General features: G+C 44.1%; 1 protein-coding gene across 2 annotated transcripts in view; it reads right to left on the bottom strand.

Moving 5' to 3' along the window:
• Window positions 1–21,197, bottom strand: part of LOC141140520 (sulfotransferase 6B1-like) — a 104,126-nt gene that overhangs the window by 32,808 nt on the left and 50,121 nt on the right. For both annotated transcript variants that reach the window (XM_073627810.1, XM_073627808.1), the window contains one exon: window positions 370–496. In XM_073627810.1, the coding sequence (XP_073483911.1) occupies window positions 370–496 (127 nt within the window). The remainder of the gene's footprint in view (window positions 1–369; window positions 497–21,197) is intronic.

Here is a 21,197-nt window from a genome sequence, read left to right as displayed (position 1 = left end):
CTTCAAATAAAGAAAATATTACATCAAGCATCGGTCCTATCGTTTTTATTGTTATTTGGTGGAAGATTGGGAGTCCACCGTGACTGTGCTTAGATTAATCAGAGGATTAAGAAAAGAAGGTAACCCACCCATTGACTAATAATAATATAATAATAATATAAATATATATATAAATATATATATATATATATATATATATACATATATATATATACACACACACACACACATACATACATACATACACACACACACATTTTATATCATATTGTAATGTTATATTTTATGCAAAAATTTGAAAATAGAGTAAAGGAAGAAGTCAAGTAAAACCAAATCCAGTATGTTCAGAATTCTTAGCACACTTCTTACCTTTTCCACTCATGAAATCTGGGAAAAAGTCATCAAAGCTATTGTAGGTGGGAAGCATTGGATTATTATTGTAGAAGTGAAACATTGATACAGCTGTATCCTTTGGATTGCGAAATATCACCAAAATCTAACAGAAAACATAACCATAGTATTACTTTTAGGTATGACTTCTGTCTAGCTGTCAATAATGTCAAAAAAGGTAATAAATGCAAACAGGCTATTCTGATTACATTCCAGTGTTCTTTTTTATTTCTTATTGCTTCTATTTAAACACATGGAGGAAATTATAGTAATGATATCACAAAACACAGCATAGAATCGAACAGGCAAGTTATCACCACATGGAACATCTAGATTAAATATATTACTATGCTTAACAGAAGTCACACATAAGCTGAAAATTGGACCCTGTTCTGCCCCCTTGACCCTCCCGTACTCAATGTCAGGACTACAGCCAGCCAACAGGCTAAGACTGTCTGGCTAAAGTATGCACATTTCTACAGACATAGAAGACGGACTGCACGTACATCATTGCCCACACATATGAGCATGAGCACCTGCATGCGCAGACTTGTGTGCATGTCCACTGTCGCCAAGCGGCCTATTTAAACCTGAACTCTGCACTAGGCCTTTTCTAAATGGTCTTCAGTCTTGTTCCTGTGATCCAGTTTCTGCAATGCATCTTGGTCCTGTTACTGACCTTGACCATTGAGTTACCCTTGTCTGCTCATGTTCATTATCTGCCTTCTCTACCAACCCCAGCTTAGACTACTGACTGTGCTTTTGCCTAGTGAATCTGTACCTTGCTGCTGGGTTGTTGCTGACTTCTGCCAGTTTCTGACTCTGTTTGTGCTCACGTCATAGTGTCCTTCCACTTGGTTATCACTCAGCCAGGTTTGGGACTTGACTCCACCCTCAACTGGACTTAGCAACTTTATGGTGTATCGTCAGATGTACCTCTGCTCGCCAGATACCAGCACTCCCAAGTTCCAGCTAACAGTGTCTACACCTTGGCATGTATGCCTTTCCTTCACCCCTGCCAACCCGGTTTCAACATCCAGGGTTTCTCAAGCTGTGCATACAGGTATGTAAAACTCAATCCAAAATGAAAACAAAAAGTTTTGCTTTTAGTTTTATGTTGTGTGAAATGTGTTGAGGCAAAATGTGACTCCAATTATATCTTTATGTTCTTTGACAATAGAAGAATTGGAAAGGCCAATGGTCATGCCCAACATCAAGATGTAACATGTACTGAGGGAAGGGATCATATAGAGAGAGTTTCTCACAATGCTCATGTTATCACATATAGGTTACCAAAAGTTGGTCTTTCCTTGTGCATACATTTGTTATATGGACAATTTTGAATTTAAACTCCCTTATGTGCAAAATACACAAGCAAAGTCATTTTGGGATGTAGTGTCACAACTCACCTCTTAGTCCAAGGCTTAAATATTCCAGAATGAGACTAAGGGGATGATTTACAAAAGCAGCGCGCCATCAGTAGAGGCGCAAGGTGAGGTGCAGCGCACATTTTCTTATTTACAAAACGGTGCCCGGTAACAGAGCTCGAATTCCTCATTTACTATAGCGAACTCGGCGCACAGGAGAATGCAATCTGTGCGCCACTATGGACATGGCGCACGGCATCTCCAATTCAATATTGACAGAAGATGAAGGTGCCAATATTATAGGGTGATCTTAAGAAGTTTAGTAACAAATATGCCCAAAATAGAATGAGAAAGTAACTTTTTCAAAGGGCCTGCTGTACCTGCAAGTACGTTTAGAACTGTGTGAGATCAATGTAAGCAGTGCGCATGTGCAAACGGCTCTTGCGCTTGTTCACATGAGTTTGTTCACTGCGCAGCCAAAATCTAAACTTGACAATTTTTTTTTTTTTTACGCTGGTTCACCCTTATGTATTTTTTTAAGGAGATTTGCACCTTGTTAAAATTATGTAAAAAGACTCTCACTGCTCTAGCTCCTCCTAAAAGGGCATTCAACCTTTTTGCTTTTAAAGGGGAACTCCACACTCCATTCTCCAATGCTCTTGTCTCCCCCCTCTAATCCCTTGGATTTCCATGGGCTAACTTTTGCTTTTAAAGAGGAACTCCACACTGTACTCCATTCTCAAAAGGCTGTGAGCTGCCTTCACCAATCCAAACCACATCCTTTTTCAGAGCATACAACAGGGCCAGCTAGGAAAGGAGCGAGAAGAGCGATTGCCCCACCACCTCCTGGACCATACAAGGCCACATGCAGTCAACATAGCTGGCTGCCTTTGGGGCATGTTGGGCTCAGCTCAATACCAACCACAAAGCACCTTTTATCCACTAGTTTAAAGGGCTTTCCACATTCTGTAAAGCCCCTGTCTGCAGCCCCCCACAACCTCAGATCACAGGAGAGGCACAGAGGCAGACACAAGCACAGTTTCTACGGTATTACACTATGTGGTCCTTTTTATACCCTTTATGAGTCATACGCAAGGACTTCTGTTGTGTTTGGAGAAAATACGCCTTCAGAAAACTTCCCGTGATATCTTCAGGCTGCCAAAGTCTTCTCACTATTGCCAGGGAGCAATAAAAGCCGGTTTGACCCTCACAGTATACACTGTCTTGGGTTCAAACCCTCCGGTAAGCCTCCATCTATACCATCTGAGTGCATTGCATGTTTGTGAAGACACTGTGGTGTGATATTTTGAAACTGGTCCATTTATACATCATTCAACATATTAAGCAGGACTGTTAATGATTTACTACATATCATCATTTCTAAAACTTTATGACGTATGCTGGTGAAGGTTCTTTCCACATCACTCTCAAGTGATGACCCATTCAGTTTCCAATTCACTGACTAGGTTATAAACAGTTTTTCCTCTATCAGTGTTCCTCTATGGGAATTAATTACTTGCGTTCCAGCTGTATTACACACAAGGCATTGGCTCTCTAACCCATTATTTCTAAAGTGCCCTTTTTCTTCATTTAGCGCTACACGTTTTTGTTTATGTTGATTTGTTGGGCAATTATTCTGGTTGCAGTGTTAGCAGCTCATTATTATTTTGATTATTTGGAGCAAGCGCTAATTTATTGGTGGGATTTTGGCCCCCACAACCACAGCCTAGGGTTGTGTGGAAGAGGCCCTTGTCCCCCTGAATATGGGAACAAGGTGGTTGACTTTTAGAGTGCCCGAGCCCCTCTTGCCCCCAAGCATCCACCCCCCTTTCATGGGCTGGCTTGCTGTGCGTTTGGCTAGGGGTTTGTTAGTGTGTGGGAGGGATCACAATATTTTTTAAGTTTGGGGTGGTATTTGTCATGTGGGGGTTCTCATTTTAAGCCATAACAGACCCAAATGGGGTTGCCCAAGTTGGTGACATTGATATATGTCCCTCAGGGTGGGACTTGGGCCCCCATACCCATTTTAAGGCCAATAACTAGAATATAAGCCAGCCGATTGGGGACTAGCAAATATAACAAGTCAGTTCCTGACAGGGAAATAGGCACATCCCTGTGCACAATAGTGCAGGGATGGCGAACCAGCACAGGCAAAGGCACGCTGGCGCTCATCGGCACACAGGGACGCGCAGCCCCGTGACTAGGCGAACGCGTGGCGCCGTGATCAGGTGAACGCACATGCGCAATGGTGCACACTCGCCGTAATCTGGGCGCCACTGCCTATTTAAACCCACTGCTCACAACCATGCATTGCTGGTTTATCTTCAGCTTCTCCTGTGTTCCTGTGTCTGTATTATCTGCTGATCTGATCTCCTGTGAACCGACCCGGCTTGTCTTGACCTGCTCTTCCTAATCCTCTGGCTTTGACCCTTTGGCTTGCACCTGCCGGCTCCCTGCATTTGACTCCGGCCTGGCTATTGGACTCTGCTTATTCTGCTCCCTGTAATAAGACTCAGCTGACCCTAGGTCATTCTGATCCTGGTCTGTCTCTCTGTGATTGACCCCCAGCCTGGTTCTCGGCTCAGCTATTCAGTTATTCCACTGGTCTCTGTCTCCTGGACCTTCCAAGCACGCCTGTCTCCAGCAACCAGGCACCCGTGCTTCTGTGAAATAGCCAACTGTTATTTCGCCTTCAGTGGTGTGCTGCGCTCGGCCACAAGGGGAGCCCTCCCAGCATCTCGGCCTCCTACCCAGTTTCTGACAGTTCCCATAGAATGCAATGGTATTTGTTGTATAACTTTTGCCCATGTTAGGCTCTTTGGCTCTTTGTTTGCCCCCCTGGACTGGGGGGTGTTTGTCCCATCTGTAATTTTGTAGCATGATGTGCTTAATCTTGGACAGGGGGGTGGTTTATTTTGTGCTAGCTGCATTTGGGTTGTTCTGGGCATGCTCAGGGAATTTGGGTTTTTTGTTCTTTTTGTGTGTGAACAGCACTTGGATTTTTCTGGGCATACTCAGAGTGTGTTTTTTTGGGTTAGTAATGTGTGTGTATAGAGTGTAGAGCAGCCTTTCTCAACCAGTGTGCCGCGGCACACTGGTGTGCCGTCAGAGGTTCTCAAGTGTGCCGCGGGATCAGGGGAGAGAAGGGCTGTCAGATGAGCCCGATCTCCCGATCCCCTGCCGAACTGTACATCGGCACTGTGAGAAGCTCCGTCAACCTCAGCAAAGTGAAAGTAAAGAGCAGGGGAGTGTGCTCTGCTCTCTGCTTCCCCCTACAGTGCAGTACCTGGCTGAATGAGGAAACTGAAAAAGGTACTGTGCTAGAAGCTAGATTCGTTTTAAAAGGGCTTTATACATGTGTCTGTGCATGTGTGTACATGTGTCTGTATGTGTGTTTGTACATGTGTATGTATGTGTGTGTGCATGTGTCTGTATGTGTATGTGTGCATGTGTCTGTATGTGTGTGTTCATGTGTCTGTATGTGTGTGTGCATGTGTCTGTCTGTATGTGTGTATGTGTGTGTGTGTGCATGTGTCTGTCTGTATGTGTGTATGTGTGTGTGTGCATGTGTCTGTCTGTATGTGTGTGTGTGCATGTGTCTGTCTGTATGTGTGTGTGTGCATGTGTCTGTCTGTATGTGTGTGTGTGTGCATGTGTCTGTATGTCTGTGTGTGCATGTGTCTGTCTGTATGTGTGTGTGTGTGCATGTGTCTGTATGTGTGTGTGTGTGTGCATGTGTCTGTATGTCTGTGTGTGCATGTGTCTGTCTGTATGTGTGTGTGTGCATGTGTCTGTCTGTATGTGTGTGTGTGTGCGCATGTGTCTGTCTGTATGTATGTGTGTGTGTGCATGTGTCTGTCTGTATGTGTGTGTGTGCATGTGTCTGTATGTGTGTGTGTGTGTGCATGTGTCTGTCTGTATGTGTGTGTGTGTGTGCATGTGTCTGTCTGTATGTGTGTGTGTGTGCATGTGTCTGTCTGTATGTGTGTGTGTGCATGTGTCTGTCTGTATGTGTGTGTGTGTGCATGTGTCTGTCTGTATGTGTGTGTGTGTGCATGTGTCTGTCTGTATGTGTGTGTGCATGTGTCTGTCTGTATGTGTGTGTGTGCATGTGTCTGTCTGTATGTGTGTGTGTGTGCATGTGATTGTCTGTATGTGTGTGTGTGCATGTGTCTGTCTGTATGTGTGTGTGTGTGTGTGTGTGCATGTGTCTGTCTGTATGTGTGTGCATGTGTCTGTATGTGTGTGTGTGTGTGTGCATGTGTCTGTCTGTATGTGTGTGTGTGCATGTGTCTGTCTGTATGTGTGTGTGTGCATATGTCTGTCTGTATGTGTGTGTGTGTGCATGTGTCTGTCTGTATGTGTGTGTGTGCATGTGTCTGTCTGTATGTGTGTGTGTGCATGTGTCTGTCTGTATGTGTGTGTGTGCATGTGTTTGTCTGTATGTGTGTGTGCATGTGTCTGTCTGTATGTGTGTGTGTGCATGTGTCTGTCTGTATGTGTGTGTGTGTGCATGTGATTGTCTGTATGTGTGTGTGTGCATGTGTCTGTCTGTATGTGTGTGTGTGTGTGTGCATGTGTCTGTCTGTATGTGTGTGCATGTGTCTGTATGTGTGTGTGTGTGTGTGCATGTGTCTGTCTGTATGTGTGTGTGTGCATGTGTCTGTCTGTATGTGTGTGTGTGCATATGTCTGTCTGTATGTGTGTGTGTGTGCATGTGTCTGTCTGTATGTGTGTGTGTGCATGTGTTTGTCTGTATGTGTGTGTGTGCATGTGTCTGTCTGTATGTGTGTGTGTGTGTGCATGTGTCTGTCTGTATGTGTGTGTGTGCATGTGTCTGTCTGTATGTGTGTGTGTGCATGTGTCTGTCTGTATGTGTGTGTGTGTGCATGTGTCTGTCTGTATGTGTGTGTGTGTGCATGTGTCTGTCTGTATGTGTGTGTGTGTGCATGTCTCTGTCTGTATGTGTGTGTGTGCATGTGTCTGTCTGTATGTGTGTGTATGTGCATGTGTCTGTCTGTATGTGTGTGTGTGTGCATGTGTCTGTATGTGTGTGTGCATGTCTCTGTGTGTGTGTGCATGTGTCTGTCTGTATGTGTGCATGTGTCTGTATGTGTGTGTGCATGTCTCTGTGTGTGTGTGCATGTGTCTGTCTGTATGTGTGCATGTGTCTGTATGTGTGTGTGCATGTGTCTGCATGTGTGTGTGCACGTGTCTGCCTTTGCGTATGTGCAAGTGTCTGTATGTATGTGTCTGTATGCGTGTGTGCACATGTATGTGTCTGTATATGTGTGTGTGTATGTTACTTTTAATCCTGACACCCCCCCCATTCCTGTACCATCAGAACTGCTTTTGTAGGTCTTGTTTGTGATAGCAGCAAGGACTGCTTCTCCTCTGAAAAGCAACCTATGCGCAGATCGCTTTTCAGAGGCGGTAAAGAGGCGGTAAAGAGGCATTATGTTGCCTCCTCACACCTGTTTTAATGCAGCATCACTACACCGCCACCGTGCAATGTACACAGTTGCAGGGTAGTTGCAGTTCAGCCCCATTCACCCTGGGTATACCTCCAGCTGCAGCCACAACACGTGTACACCCCCAGCTGTTGTCTCTGCAGCTAAAGGGGAAGAATTTGGGGGTGGTAAAAACAACTTAACCATGTGCTTTTACCACCCCTCCAACTCGACATGTAAACAAGCCCTTGGTTCACATCTGTGTTGCTGCGTGCTGCGTGTAGTGCAGCCCATTCATTTCAATGGGCTTCCCTAACCACAAAAATTCAGGGAAGGAAATCACCGACCTTTTTTTTTTTTTTTAAATTGCACCGCACCAAAAGCACCCCACATTTTCCAATGTGTGAGGTACCATTAAGATTTAATGGTACCCCTAAGGAGCAGAGCATTTTTCTGTGTGTCAGGAACGAGTGCGATTTTGCGCATGTTCCGAGACACACAGTAACGTGAACTAAGCCTTGGACTGGGTGCCTCAAGACTGAAAATACTTTTTAAGGGTGCCCCGACTGGAAAAAGGTTGAGAAACACTGGTGTAGAGTTTGTAACACATGTATTTTCTCTTTGTATTTTGTTTGTTATATCTTTGTAAAACAGATGTGTTTTAGGGCAAGTATTTTTTAATTTTTTTAAGGGGGATATTTTCACTGAAATTTTTTGGTGTTGTCAATGTTTGTTGTTAGTTTCACTTTAATTGTCTGTGCTGCATTATTTTCCAAAAGATTTTAAGACTAATAAATATTTAAATCCTTAAGAGATTGTCCATTTGTGGGCGCAGTCCTTTTAACTCTTGTTCATTTCCTCTGCAAAATGATCAGACCTCAAAACCATATTCTGTTAGTGTCTCAAATTAACATAGATGTGTTTTTTGCTTTCCTTGCTCTTTCCCAAGTCCTGTTTTGTTGACCAATATAAAGTTTGTAGCAAATTTTTATGTTTTATGTGTTTACTTAATAACTTGTTTTGCATTTAACACTCCCCCCCCCCCCCAAACAATTTTCATGCAACAGATTTCCCAGCTGCAGTTTAACTAGGCCGATTGGCACGGCAAAACAAAAAAAAAGGTGTGATTTGTCTAAAAGCTACTTTCCTGGTGCCTTCATGGTAACATATGCATGGATTGGGCGTATGCTGCCATGGATAGGCACCAGGAAAATTACAGAGAGAGAGGTAAGTATTCAATTTTCCATTTTAGTGCAGTGGTTCTCAGCCTCAGTCCTCAAGTACCCTCAACAGGACATGTTTTGGGAATTAATCTTAGCTAAAATAGCTGTCCAAAATACTAAGCCATTGACTGATTTAAAGGACCTGTGCAAGATGAAGTAAAACCTGCAAACATGGCCTGTTGGGGGTACTTGAGGACAGGGTTGAGAACCACTGATTTAGAGCACTGAGCTAAAATCTAGCTCAAGACAATCCTATTCTAATTGTGGGCATTTGAGGGAAACCCAGTGAGTGTTAGAACCCCTGCTTGTCTTTTTTAGGTGGGGCTTTGTGTCCCTTTTCTGGAAATTGGCTTCACTTCCTGTCACATAGCCAAACAGGAAGTGAGGGTAAAACCCTACCAATGTCTTTCCTTGGGGACACACATGTCAATCTAACTAATGTCCCCATTAAGCAAATTGCACTCTAGCACTTTGTTGTGTACACCCCAAATTGGGTATTTTGGGGTTTATTAAAGGCAAATCCACTCTGCAATACAAGCGTACTCGTAAATCTGAGGGGAAGCACTGGTGATTTTATCATCCAATCACGTAGAAGCAAAAGATACTGTTTTTTTTTTCCATTGCATGTCCCCCTCGGATCTCCAGCAACTGTACTTCCAAGTGCACTTGTAGTGCAAAGTGGATTTGCCTTTAGTAGATAAACCCCAAAGTCCAAAGTACCTAATAATTTGGGGTGTATACAGCAACATGCTAGAGTGCAATTTACCTAATGGGGAAACTATTTAGATTGACCTGTGTGTCCCGAAGGAAAGACATTGGTAGGGTTTTACCCTCACTTCCTGTTTGGCTATGTGACAGGAAGTGAATACATTTGAAGGAGAAACTGGCAAAATTTGGGAGGTGTCTTCACCATATCATTGGTGCAGACATCCCCAAAAACTGACAAGACTTCTAATCCCTCTGCACTCTATCCCCAAGCAAAAATAAGAAAGGATTTCGTTTAGCTTAACTTTGCAAAGACACATTCCTAAGTTCAACTGTGATGCATGTCAATGACCCATTTAGACCTTGTTTAATAGAAAACACCATTTGCCTTTCACTATAAACATTTGTTAGTCCAGTCCTGGAAATCTGCATCTGCTTTACTAATAATTTCCAAAAAAATTGGGTTCCTGCAGCTAGATGCGCCAAATGCATCTAGATGCGTGACCGCTGTGTATGTGAGATGCGCAACTGCTGTGTTCACGGAGGTATGTACCCGTGCCGCATATCTGGTTCCCGGAAGTGGTGGCCAGCACACAGGAATGACATCACACTCCTCCAGGAAGTTGCTTGTACTGCTGCTAATTTCTTCTATCTATCTATAGATGTAGGTTCTTGTGTCCACCAGCAGAGAGAAGTTGGGTAGATGCCACACTCCCAATTCTGGAGGCATAGTAATGGTCTAGCACAGGGGTCTTCAAACTATGGCCCTCGAGTTGTTCAGGAACTACAATCCCCATCATGCCTAGTCATGTCTGTGAATGTCAGAGTTTTACAATATCTTATGGGACGTGTAGTTCCACAACAGCTGGAGAGCTGTAGTTTGAAGATTCATGATCACTCTAGCATGTCTTGAAAAAAGGTGGTTTTTCATGTGCCTTGTATAATGCCCAAGAAATATCGTTTGGAAAATACAAGTGGGTCATGGCACATCTACATTCCAAATTTGGCACTTAAGATGGTCATGCACTATGCAATCTGATTGGCCAATCTCTGTACAACTCGATATTTAGGCAAAATAGGTAATAGGAAGATGCACTTGAACAATTAATTCAAATTATAGGAAATCAAACAGGCTCTTGCACTAAATCTAATTTATTTAAGATCTAACTGATTGCAGTGTATGGACACCTTTAAAGATCAACATCTGAAAATATTCATTTATATTAATATTTTCAGGGGGCTCTTTCTCAAAGTGGGCGATTTCTATAAGTGGAAGCACTTCTGACTCTGCACTTGTCTGAGGATTTCTTCTCTGTCTCTTTGCAGGTATGTTTGCAGCTGACTGCCATCCACCCAGAATTGAAAACTGAAAAGTATTTGTTTTTCCTAGTCTAAATTGCTATGGTATGTTTGCAGCGTACTGCCACCTACCCAGAATTGAAAACTGAAAAGTATTTGTTTTCCCTAGTCTAAATTGCTATGGTATGTTTGCAGCTGACTGCCATCCACCCAGAATTAAAAACTGAAAATTATTTGTTTTCCCTAGTCTAAATTGCTATGGTATGTTTGCAGCTGACTGCCATCCACCCAAAATTGAAAACTAAAAAGTATTTGTTTTCCCTAGTCTAAATTACTATGGTATGTTTGCAGCTGACTGCCATCCACCCAGAATTAAAAACTGAAAAGTATTTGTTTAACCTAGTCTAAATTGCTATGGTATGTCCTAACTAAACCATCTCCACCCAAAAACTGAAACACTGCTATCTGCTTTGCTTAGGTGTCTTAATAATTGCTGGTATGTTATTTTTGCTTAACAGTCTGTAGACCTGTCCACATTACAATGCTTTATTATCTCCCTTGTCTTAGCCAGAATTATGGCCCTTTAACTTTAGTGCCCTCTTGCTAGTCTGTTTCTGAAGTAAGAATTTTGCCTTGTTAACCAGCCAACCTTTATTACCTCTTGATTGCTAATTGAAATCCACCCCTATCAGTATAAATATAAGCTTCTTTTGGGGGAAGCATTTGCAGGGGGCACACATTTGCAACTGGGGCTCTTTCTAAAAGTGGGCGATTTCTATAAGTGGAAGCACTTCTGCGAATGCACAAAGCAAATGAACACATATTTCCTCCCCCACGTGCCTCTTCCCTTGACTTCTCTGTCAAGAGCAATGGCACAACCATCCACCCGTCCCCACATGTCAGGGTGCTAGGTGTTATCCTGGATTCTGAACTCTCCTTTCAGCCCCACATCCAATCACTTTCCAAAGCTTGCCGCCTCAACCTCCGCAACATCTCTAAACTACGTCCCTTTCTAACCAATGAAACCACAAAGCTCCTGATTCACTCCCTGCTTATCTCTCGCCTTGACTACTGCAACTCACTCCTCATTGGCTTACCTTTAAACAGACTAGTGCAAAAGAGAAGGGAAAGTGGGACTTTAAGTGAGATAGATGACTTTGTGGAGGCAAAGTTGAAATAAATGCAAAATTGTTTTTATTAGTAAAACAAGTGATGCTGACCTGTGTCTGTAATGGACACAGTGAATTTTGGTCTGCAGCAGATTAATAATTTTTGACATTCATTTATTTATTTATTTTGGTTTTACTTCCTATACTCATACTCCTGTCGCTGGTGCTGTTTTTATGTCATTTTTATGTCATATGTATTAATATAAATTTATTCTATGTTATGTACCTTTGAACTGCTTTGATAATACCATACTCATGCAAACATTTTTTTCCATGCCACACCTGTATGTTATGTGTGGGTGGTGTCTTTATGAATTACTGTACTGAATATATATGTGGTTATTTTATTGCCATATTCTATACAAAGTTTGTTACTAATAAAAACAATTTTGCATTTATTTCAACTTTGCCTCCACAAAGTCATCTATCTCACTTAAAGTCCCACTTTCCCTTCTCTTTTGCACTAGTATAGTGATGGAGGCACACCGCATATGTGCCTCATTCAAAGTCCCAATTCCCCTTCTCCATTCGATACCTTTAAACAGACTATCCCCCCTGCAGTCCATCATGAATGCTGCTGCCAGACTCATCCACCTTACAAACCGCTCAGTGTCTGCTACCCCTCTCTGCCAATCCCTCCATTGGCTGCCACTCGCCCAACGAATTCAATTCAAAATACTAACAATAAGTTACAAAGCCATCCACAACTCTGCCCCCAGCTACATCACTAACCTAGTCTCAAAATACCAACCTAATCGCCATCTCCGCTCCTCCCAAGACCTCCTGCTCTCTAGCTCCCTCATCACCTCCTCCCATATCCGCCTCCAGGACTTCTCCCGAGCCTCGCCCATCTTCTGGAATTCCCTACCCCAATCTGTCAGACTGTCTCCAAATTTATCCACTTTTAGGCGATCCCTGAAAACTTTCCTCTTCAGAGAAGCCTATCCTGCCTCCATCTAATAACTGCACTATTTCTCCATTAGCTCATCCCCCACAGCTATTACCCTTTTGTATAACTTGACCCTCCCTCCTAGATTGTAAGCTCTAACGAGCAGGGCCCTCTGATTCCTCCTGTATTGAATTGTATTGTACTTGTATTGTCTGCCTTAATGTTGTAAAGCGCTGCGTAAACTGTCGGCGCTATATAAATCCTGTATAATAATAATAAATAATAATAACACAAGAAAAAACTTTGAAATACACCAGGCAGATATCACCTTATTTTACCCCTTCAGCTCCTTCTCCTTGTAACATGCATTCTCTACCACTCCTTTTGACAGCGGTGTCCTCTATCCTTAAACTATCTCTCCTTCACCCCTCTTCTCCCCCCCCACAGCATATATATATCACCCTCACTTCTATTCTCTCCTTATTACTGCACCCACCAACTCCTGCTAATTCTAAATCCACACACACTAAAAATCTCCAAGACCCTGTGCCATGTCCCTTCATATAAATCCCACTCCCATATTACCTCCCTCACTCTCCTGCTTCTCCTAACCTTTTGGAGATATATCCCCAAACCCTGGGCCATCATCATTTAACTGTACCTCATGCACCCACCACCCTGCGCCCTCTGGTAGCAGCTGCAATCAACACAATTTAGTTCCCATTTCTATTCTTCCTAAGACCAGACTCCCTGTCTCTTGTGCCCTTTGGAACTCCTTATCTGTCTGCAACAAACTCACCTCTCTCCATGACCTCTTTATTGCCAACTCATTTAACCTACTTGCCATTACCGAAACCTGGCTCCACGAATCCGACACTGCGTCTTCTGCTGCCCTATCCCATGGTGGTCTTCAATGGACTCACTCCCCCATATCCAGTGGACATAAGGGAGGAGGTGTCGGAATCCTTCTAGCCCGACATAGCACCTTTCAAGTGCTACACCCACCTCCCTCTCTGTCACTCTTCTCTTTCAAAGCACACTGCATTCGTCTTTTCACTTCAGTTTCTCTAAGGATAGCTATGATCTACAGGCCCCCTGTACCAGTATCAACCTTTCTTGATGACTTCTCTGCCTGGCTACTACTTTCTTTCTTCTGAAATCCCCACAATCATTCTCGGGACTTCAACATCCCTATTAATACTAACACTCCTGCCACTTCCAAACTTCTCAGCCTAACATCCTCCTTTGACCTGAAGCAGTGGATACATGCTACTACTCACTCCGAAGGTAATACCCTTGACCTCGTTTTCTCTCACCTTTGCACTCCATGCAACCTCTCTAACTATCCATTCCCTCTCTCTGATCACCACCTTATCAGTTTTACTCTCTCACTCTCCTCCAACCACCTAAAAGTTACCCGCAGAAACCTACGTCATCTCAACCCTTCTCTTCTCTACTCTGCTATCAACAACCTCTACGACAAAATTTCACCCCTATCCTGCACCAACCTAGCCACTTCTGTCTAAAACGCCTCACTTCTAGTCTCACTGGACTCAATGGCCCCCCTCACTACAGACAGAATCAGGCCCCGTCCCCTTCAACCTTGGCAGACAAGATGATACTAGAAGTCTGAAAAAATGTAGTCGTGCTCATGAGCGCCTGTGGCGTAAAACTAAGTCTCAGAGAGATTTCAACCAATATAAATCTGCCCTCCAAAATTACAATTTCAGCCTCCTCACTGCCAAGCAGACCTATTTTATCACTCTCATTAGCAACTTATCATCCCGTCCCCGTCAACTCTTCTCTGGCATCAACTCTCCACTTCGTCCTTCACCGCCTCCACCTGCCAACTCACTCACTTCCCAGGAGATCGCCAAATCACTTCAAACAGAAGATCGATACAATTCGCAAGATCTCTACTGTTCTGATACCCTCCACACTTCACACTTCATGCCCACAGGCACAACCATTACTTCCCTCTTTCAACCCCACCACTATAGACGAGGTTGCTAAACTACTTGCTAATGTCCACCTTACCACCTGCCCTCTGGATCCTGTTCCCTCACAAATTCTACGTTCACCCTCTGGCTCTAGAGATGCTACACTCTCTAACCCACATCTTCAATCTCTCCCTCTCTTCTGGCATCTTCCCCAACTCTCTAAAACATGCACTTGTCAGACCCATACTTAAAAAGCCCTCACTGGACCCATCCAATCTTAACAACCTAAGCCCCATCTCCTTGCTCCCCTTCTTATCCAAACTCCTCGGACGTCTGGTCTACAACCGACTGAGCGTCCACCTCGCTGATAATAGCCTTCTTGATCCCCTTCAGTCTGGATTTCGTCCTCAACACTCCACAGAAACTGCTCTCCTAAAACTAACAAACGATCTAATAACGGCCAAAACCAATCGACACTATTCTGTACTCCTACTCCTGGACCTCTCTGCTGCCTTTTTACAGTTGACCACCCCCTCTTCCTCAAAAAACTCCACGCCTTTGATCTCCGTGACTGTACTCTTCGCTGGTTCTCTTCCTACTTATCCAACTGCACCTTTAGCGTTTCCTACAACTCTACTTCCTCTTCTCCTCTTCCTTTCTCAGTTGGGGTCCCCCAAAGTTCTGTTCTTGGACCTCTCCTATTTTCAATCTACACCTCCTCCCTGGGTCAGCTGATAGCCTCCCATGGCTTCCAATACCACCTCTACGCTAATGACACCCAAATCTATTTCTCTATCCCTCAGCTCACTCCTTCTGTCTCCTCACGTATCACTAATTTACTATCAGATATATCAGTCTGGATGTCACACACACCACTTCCTAAAACTCAATCTATCCAAAACCGAACTTATAATTTTTCCTCCCCCATATAGCGCTTCCCCTGATCTCTGTCAAAATCGATGGCACAACTATTAGCCCATCCCCACATGCCAAGGTTCTAATTGTAGTCCTGGACTCTGAACTCTCCGTTAAGCACCACGTCCAATCACTGTCCAAATCCTGCCGCCTCAACCTCCGCAACATCTCCAAAACACGCCCCTTTCTAACCAATGACACGACAAAGCTCTTAATTCACTCGCTGGTCATCTCTCGCCTCGACTATTGCAACTCCCTTCTCATTGGCCTACCTCTACATAGTCTATCACCTCTTCAATCCATCATGAATGCTGCTGCCAGACTCATCCACCTTACCAATCGCTCTGTCTCTGCTACCCCTCTCTGTCAATCCCTCCACTGGCTTCCGGTCGGCCAAAGAATTTAATTCAAAATACTAACAACTACGTACAAAGCCATCCACAATTTAGCCCACAGCTACATCACTAGCCTAGTCTCTAAATACCAACCTACTCGTTCTCTTCGTTCCTCTCAAGACCTTCTGCTCTCTAGCTCCCTTGTCACCTCCTCCCATGCTTGCATCCAGGACTTTTCCAAAGCCTCTCCAATCCTATGGAATGCCTTGCCCCAATCTGTCCGCTTATCTCCTACTCTATTAGCTTTTAGACGATCCATGAAAACCCTTCTCTTCAGAGAAGCCTATCCTACCCACACCTAACAACTCTATTTTCATTTTCAGTCTCTGTTTTTTGTAATGTATTGAAACATTTGGGTAAAAAAGAAAAAAAAAAACACATTTCAAAGATATATTAGAAGTGATAGGAATGAGATTAGCATCAAAAGGGTTAATTAACTGAGAACATCTACTAATTGCCTAACAAGACACACCCAATGCGATGGAATTAACCAATTGTATTGGGCATGCGCTATTATCAATGTGAAAACCGCAGTTACTCTAGCGACATTTGCAGTTTACACATGCGAGTATTTATTATCTCTATTTGCGATTCAATGTGCGCCGGTTCGCACGTTCGATTAATGACTTTTCCAGTGCACCAATTAATGTATGAACTGGTGCAGTGCCTTCTTCTTAGTAAATCACCCCCTAAGTCTTAAACACATATCAAACACTGTAAACAGGCCAGATCAGACAGACCAGGTCTAACAGAAAATAAACAATTTTCCTGATGCTAACATGGCAACATACTAGTGATAGCACTCCGCCTCTTGACCACTCCCTGAGGACCAGTGAATAGCATAAATAAAGGCATAGTTAGCCGCCACCCCATTCTTCTTTTTTCCCTCCTACCTTAACGCACCAGTGATGAAGTAAGCAGTGTTATGTCCCCACCTCTGCCTCAGTGCAGCATCCGGCTGGGTTGAACTTTCGCTGTACGAGGTCCCAGGCTCTGGCTGCTAAATACGTTATAGCCTAGGGAGCCACTTCTATGGGTCTTGATGGGCCAGCAGTGTTTCCTCACTAGGAATGAAATCTGCCATTTACTAAGTGACTGTGGGCAGAGGTGGGGGGGGGGGGGCAGCTATTGCTTTTATTTAGTTTGTTTTGGCCCCTTGTGCTATTTAGGTTATGCTGTCCCTTTTTATTTTTGTTCCCCGACCGTGTGTATGCTCTATCAGACTTTTGCTGGCGGAATTCCAGCCAGCAAAAGATTGAGAGCAGGTTCTCTATTTTTCGGTCAGAAAAAGTTCCTATCCGAAAATGGGATCGTCTTTATGCAATTCCGACACGCAAAAAAATCATTAATGCTCAGAATCAAGTACGAAACGGAAGCGCTGGGTTTGGTAAAATTAGCGTTCGTAATGGAGATAGCACATTCTTCACGCTGCAAATTATTGGATCTTTTAATGCAGCGTATTCTTTTGTTCTTTATAATGCTAGAATAATGAAGTTATTTTGCTGCTGATATTCAGAGTTCTCACAAACTGATTTCTTTATTATTTCTCGTGATCTCATGAATAATCTTTTTTGTTTTTAAAGCCAGATCTCCATAATAATGTTTAGAATTATTTTTTATAGTTATGGTTTTTTTATTTTTAATCAAGATCTCCTGTTTTTTGGATTATTTTTAAATTAGTTTCTAGTGATCTCCATAATTTTTTTTTTGGTGTGTCAAGTTTTCACAACATTATTATCTTGTATTTTTATAAGGCTCAAGGAGGTTGGTTTGTGTTGGTGTCCCTTGTTAATTTGACATTGTATTTTTGAAATGTACCTGCCTACTCACAAACAAACTGTCCTTTTTGAAGTAAAACACATAGGCAACTATTCATATAAAAAAAATCTCCATTTATTCTGGCTCATAATAAAATAAAGAGAAAGGCAACGCTGGAGAAACTGCTTGCATTTGCAAAGCCTTTAGCCCCCAGGGCAGACATCAGCTCTTTGTAAATTAAAATTGGTAGCCTGAGAAGTCCATATAATAGGGAGCACAATCTGGTCCAGGACTCCCAGAGATCAGGAACAGCAGCAGATGACATATATGTCCCCAGGCTGTGGTACTACAACAGGCTGCGTCTTCTGTTAGACCAGACTGAACCCAGGCCATTACTTTCTTGTCTTCCCTGCAGCCTTCCCTCCACGCTTCCCTGCAGCCTTCCCTGTAGTCTTCCCTGCAGCCTTCCTTAGAGGCTGTGGCTCTGGAGGTGGACTTGTGACAGAAGGAGGAGGAGGAGGAGGAGGATGGGGAAGCATACATAAGTGCATGTTCTCACTAATTTGGCCCTTTAACTCCTTCCGAAGGGCGTGAAAAATTAGATTCTCACACATGAAGCATTGGCCCTCCTCCATTTGCTGCAATTTGGTAGCTACATAGCAGCCATAGGCCTCTTCAGCATCGGGGGTGTTTTCAGGGCCGCATTAGCCTCCTTAATGAGGCCCAGTGTTGCCTCCTCCATGTTACTCCCCTTCCTGGCCCTTTTTGTTGTAAGGTGGAGGGGAGGCACCTGGGATTGGGTGAGGCTACAGGGCCCCGCCACCTCCTGGCTGACACTTACTCCCACCTCCTCCTGGCTGACACTTACCCCCGCCTCCTCCTGGCTGCCACATTCCAGAGCCTCGTCCTGGCTGAGGTCTTCCTGTGTATGAAAAAGGGACATAGTTTTAGTTTTTGGTTCATCAATCACACACAATTTTCAGCTCATGACTGTTGCAAATTGAATGTTAATAAATAGAAAAAAGTGTAAAGAATGAAAAAAGCTGCGCTAAACCCAAAAAAAAGTAAAAAAAACAAAAGCAGCTGACACACAAACAAACCAAGTCCACAAAGAATTAAAAATATATAAAGTGCAGCGCTAGAAATATCTAACATGTACTAATAAACATGTAATTTAAGTATTATAAATGCACATTGAAATGCTAAAAGTGAAAATATGTGATCAAATGTCTTTAAATGAAATATGGAACAGCAAATCCTGAAAGTCCATATAAAAAAACTGGTGAAGCAATAACTCCTCCAATGTGAAAGCAACAGTAGACACCGGAAGGCGTGTAGATGTTCAATGAAGTAAATGGGTACCCTTACCGGATCCGTAGGACACACATACCTTATAGCAGTGCGTCAAAAAGGCATAGGGAAGATCTCCCATAGTGTCCAACCGGACGGTACCTCCTGGGCCCCAGGCACCAATGGATGGTGGTAGTCACAGGCGGAAGTTCAACGGCTGTCAATCAAGTTCTCCATTTCCAGAATGGTCCAAGGATGGTGATTTAATATGGGAACGTGGAAAAAGAAAAAGGGAAACTCCACATGGTGTAGGTAAAACAAAATGGGACTTATTGTACTAAACACCATACACGATAAAAAGTGATCACATAAAATAAAAAATGGCAATGTGGGAATCTAAAACTGCTAGCCCTACGCGTTTCGACTAAACAGTCTTCAACAGGGGCATAAATCAGCCTCCCCACACTGCTCTTATAGACTGTATAGAAAATTGAAATCAGACAGATCCGCCCCATCATGGCGGGACCGGAAGTAAAACTCAATCTGTATGGTAAAAGAATATAAGACACACACAGATCTAACATCCCAAATCAAAAGGGTTAAAAATATTATAGCAAGCGGTATTATCTGAACCTAAAATTCAATGCAACAGGGCTGTAAACCGCAAGAGAATGTAGAGTTATAGTATCCCACGAGCGGCTTGCGTTCCAAGCCTCGTGTGAGTAAAGGAAACCATCAGGACGAGACGTCGCGTCATCACCAATCAGTGGCCTTGTCTAATTCACTCCCACACAGGAGGCTTGCGTTCCAAGCCCCGTGTGCGCAGAGGGGACAGACCGGCGTAATAATAAAATGTTTCCTGGAACCAAAAGTAGTTATGTTCTCTGGGGAACTTGAGTAGTTCCATAACATAATTACGGAGGATGAGAGGCAGACCTGAATCTCTGGAGAGAAACAGATCAACTGCTGCCAAGCCTAGATCTAGTGGGATAGACGTATAGAATGTGGACACATCCGCAGTTGCAAGAAGAAGGCCGTCATGGTACTCCGCCCTTTCTAGCAAGTTGATCGTAGCTCGGGTGTCCTTAAGATAAGAAGGCATTTGTTTGACAAGGGGCTGGAGATAAAAATCTATGTAGCTTCTGATTCTCTAGGTAACAGAGTCTATCCCACTCATGATCGGACGACCAGGGGGATTAGTAGAACTTTTGTGTACTTTCAGAAGGTAATAGATAACGGGTATTGGGGGGGCTGAGGGAACGAGAAACTCTCTCTCCTTGTGATTGAGGATATTAAGAGAAAAGGCTCGTTTATATTCTCCCTTAGGTCTGATATGGATTTTAAGGGGAACCCCCTACGCTGAAAAAACAGCGTGGGGGTCTCCCAAAAATCCATACTAGACCCTTATCTGAGCACGCAGCCCGGCCGGTCAGGAAAAGGGGTGGTTGACGAGCGAGCAGGCCCCCCCTCCTGAACCGTACCAGGCCGCATGCCCTCAACATGGGGGATTGGTACTTTGGGGAAGGGGGGCGTAATGTGGGCCCCCCACCCCAAAGCACCTTGTCCCCATGTTGATGATGACAAGGGCCTCTTCCCGACAACCCTGGCCGTTGGTTGTCGGGGTCTGCGGGTGGAGGGCTTATCGGAATCCGGGAGCCCCCTTTAATAAGGGGGCCCCAGATCCCGGCCCCTCCACCCTATGTGAATGAGTATGGGGTACATGATACCCCTACCCATTCACCTAGTAAAAAAAAAGTGTCAATAAAAAAAACACACTACACAGGTTTTAAAAGTTATTTATTAGACAGCTCCAGGGTTCTTCTTCTGACTTCGGGGGTCTTCTTCCAACTTCTCCGTCCTAGCCGGCCTCTTCTCCCGATGTTCGGCTTCTTCTCCCGGTGTTCGGCCTCTTCTCCCGGGCCCCTCCGCTATCTTCTTCCAGCTCTTTTGCTAGTGGGGGCCCGATCTTCTGCGCTGTCTTGTCCCCTTTTCTCTTCTTCCGAGGTTGACACGACGCTCTCTCCTGCTGGAATGCTGTGTGCGAGCTGCGCAGCCATTTATATAGGCGGTGACCCCGCCCCCTTGTGACGTCACAGTCCCAGCATGCGCAGGGACTCTGGGGTCACGCCCCCTTATGACGCCACAGTCCCTGCGCATGCTGGGACTGTGACATCACAAGGGGGCGGGGTCACCGCCTATATAAATGGCTGCGCAGCTCGCACACAGCTTTCCAGCAGGAGAGAGTGTCGTGTCAACATCGGAAGAAGAGAAGAGGGGACAAGACAGCGCAGAAGACCGGGAGAAGAGGCCGAACACAGGGAGAAGAAGCCGAACACCGGGGTAAGAGGCCGGAGAGAGCGGAGAGGTCGGAAGAAGACCCCGAAGTCAGAAGAAAACCCCCGGAGCT

Source organism: Aquarana catesbeiana, linkage group LG04 (genome assembly GCF_042186555.1).
Source record: "Aquarana catesbeiana isolate 2022-GZ linkage group LG04, ASM4218655v1, whole genome shotgun sequence".
Lineage (NCBI taxonomy): Eukaryota > Metazoa > Chordata > Amphibia > Anura > Ranidae > Aquarana > Aquarana catesbeiana.
Note: the sequence above shows the minus strand (reverse complement) of the source record. Positions and strands in the feature narration are given on the sequence as shown.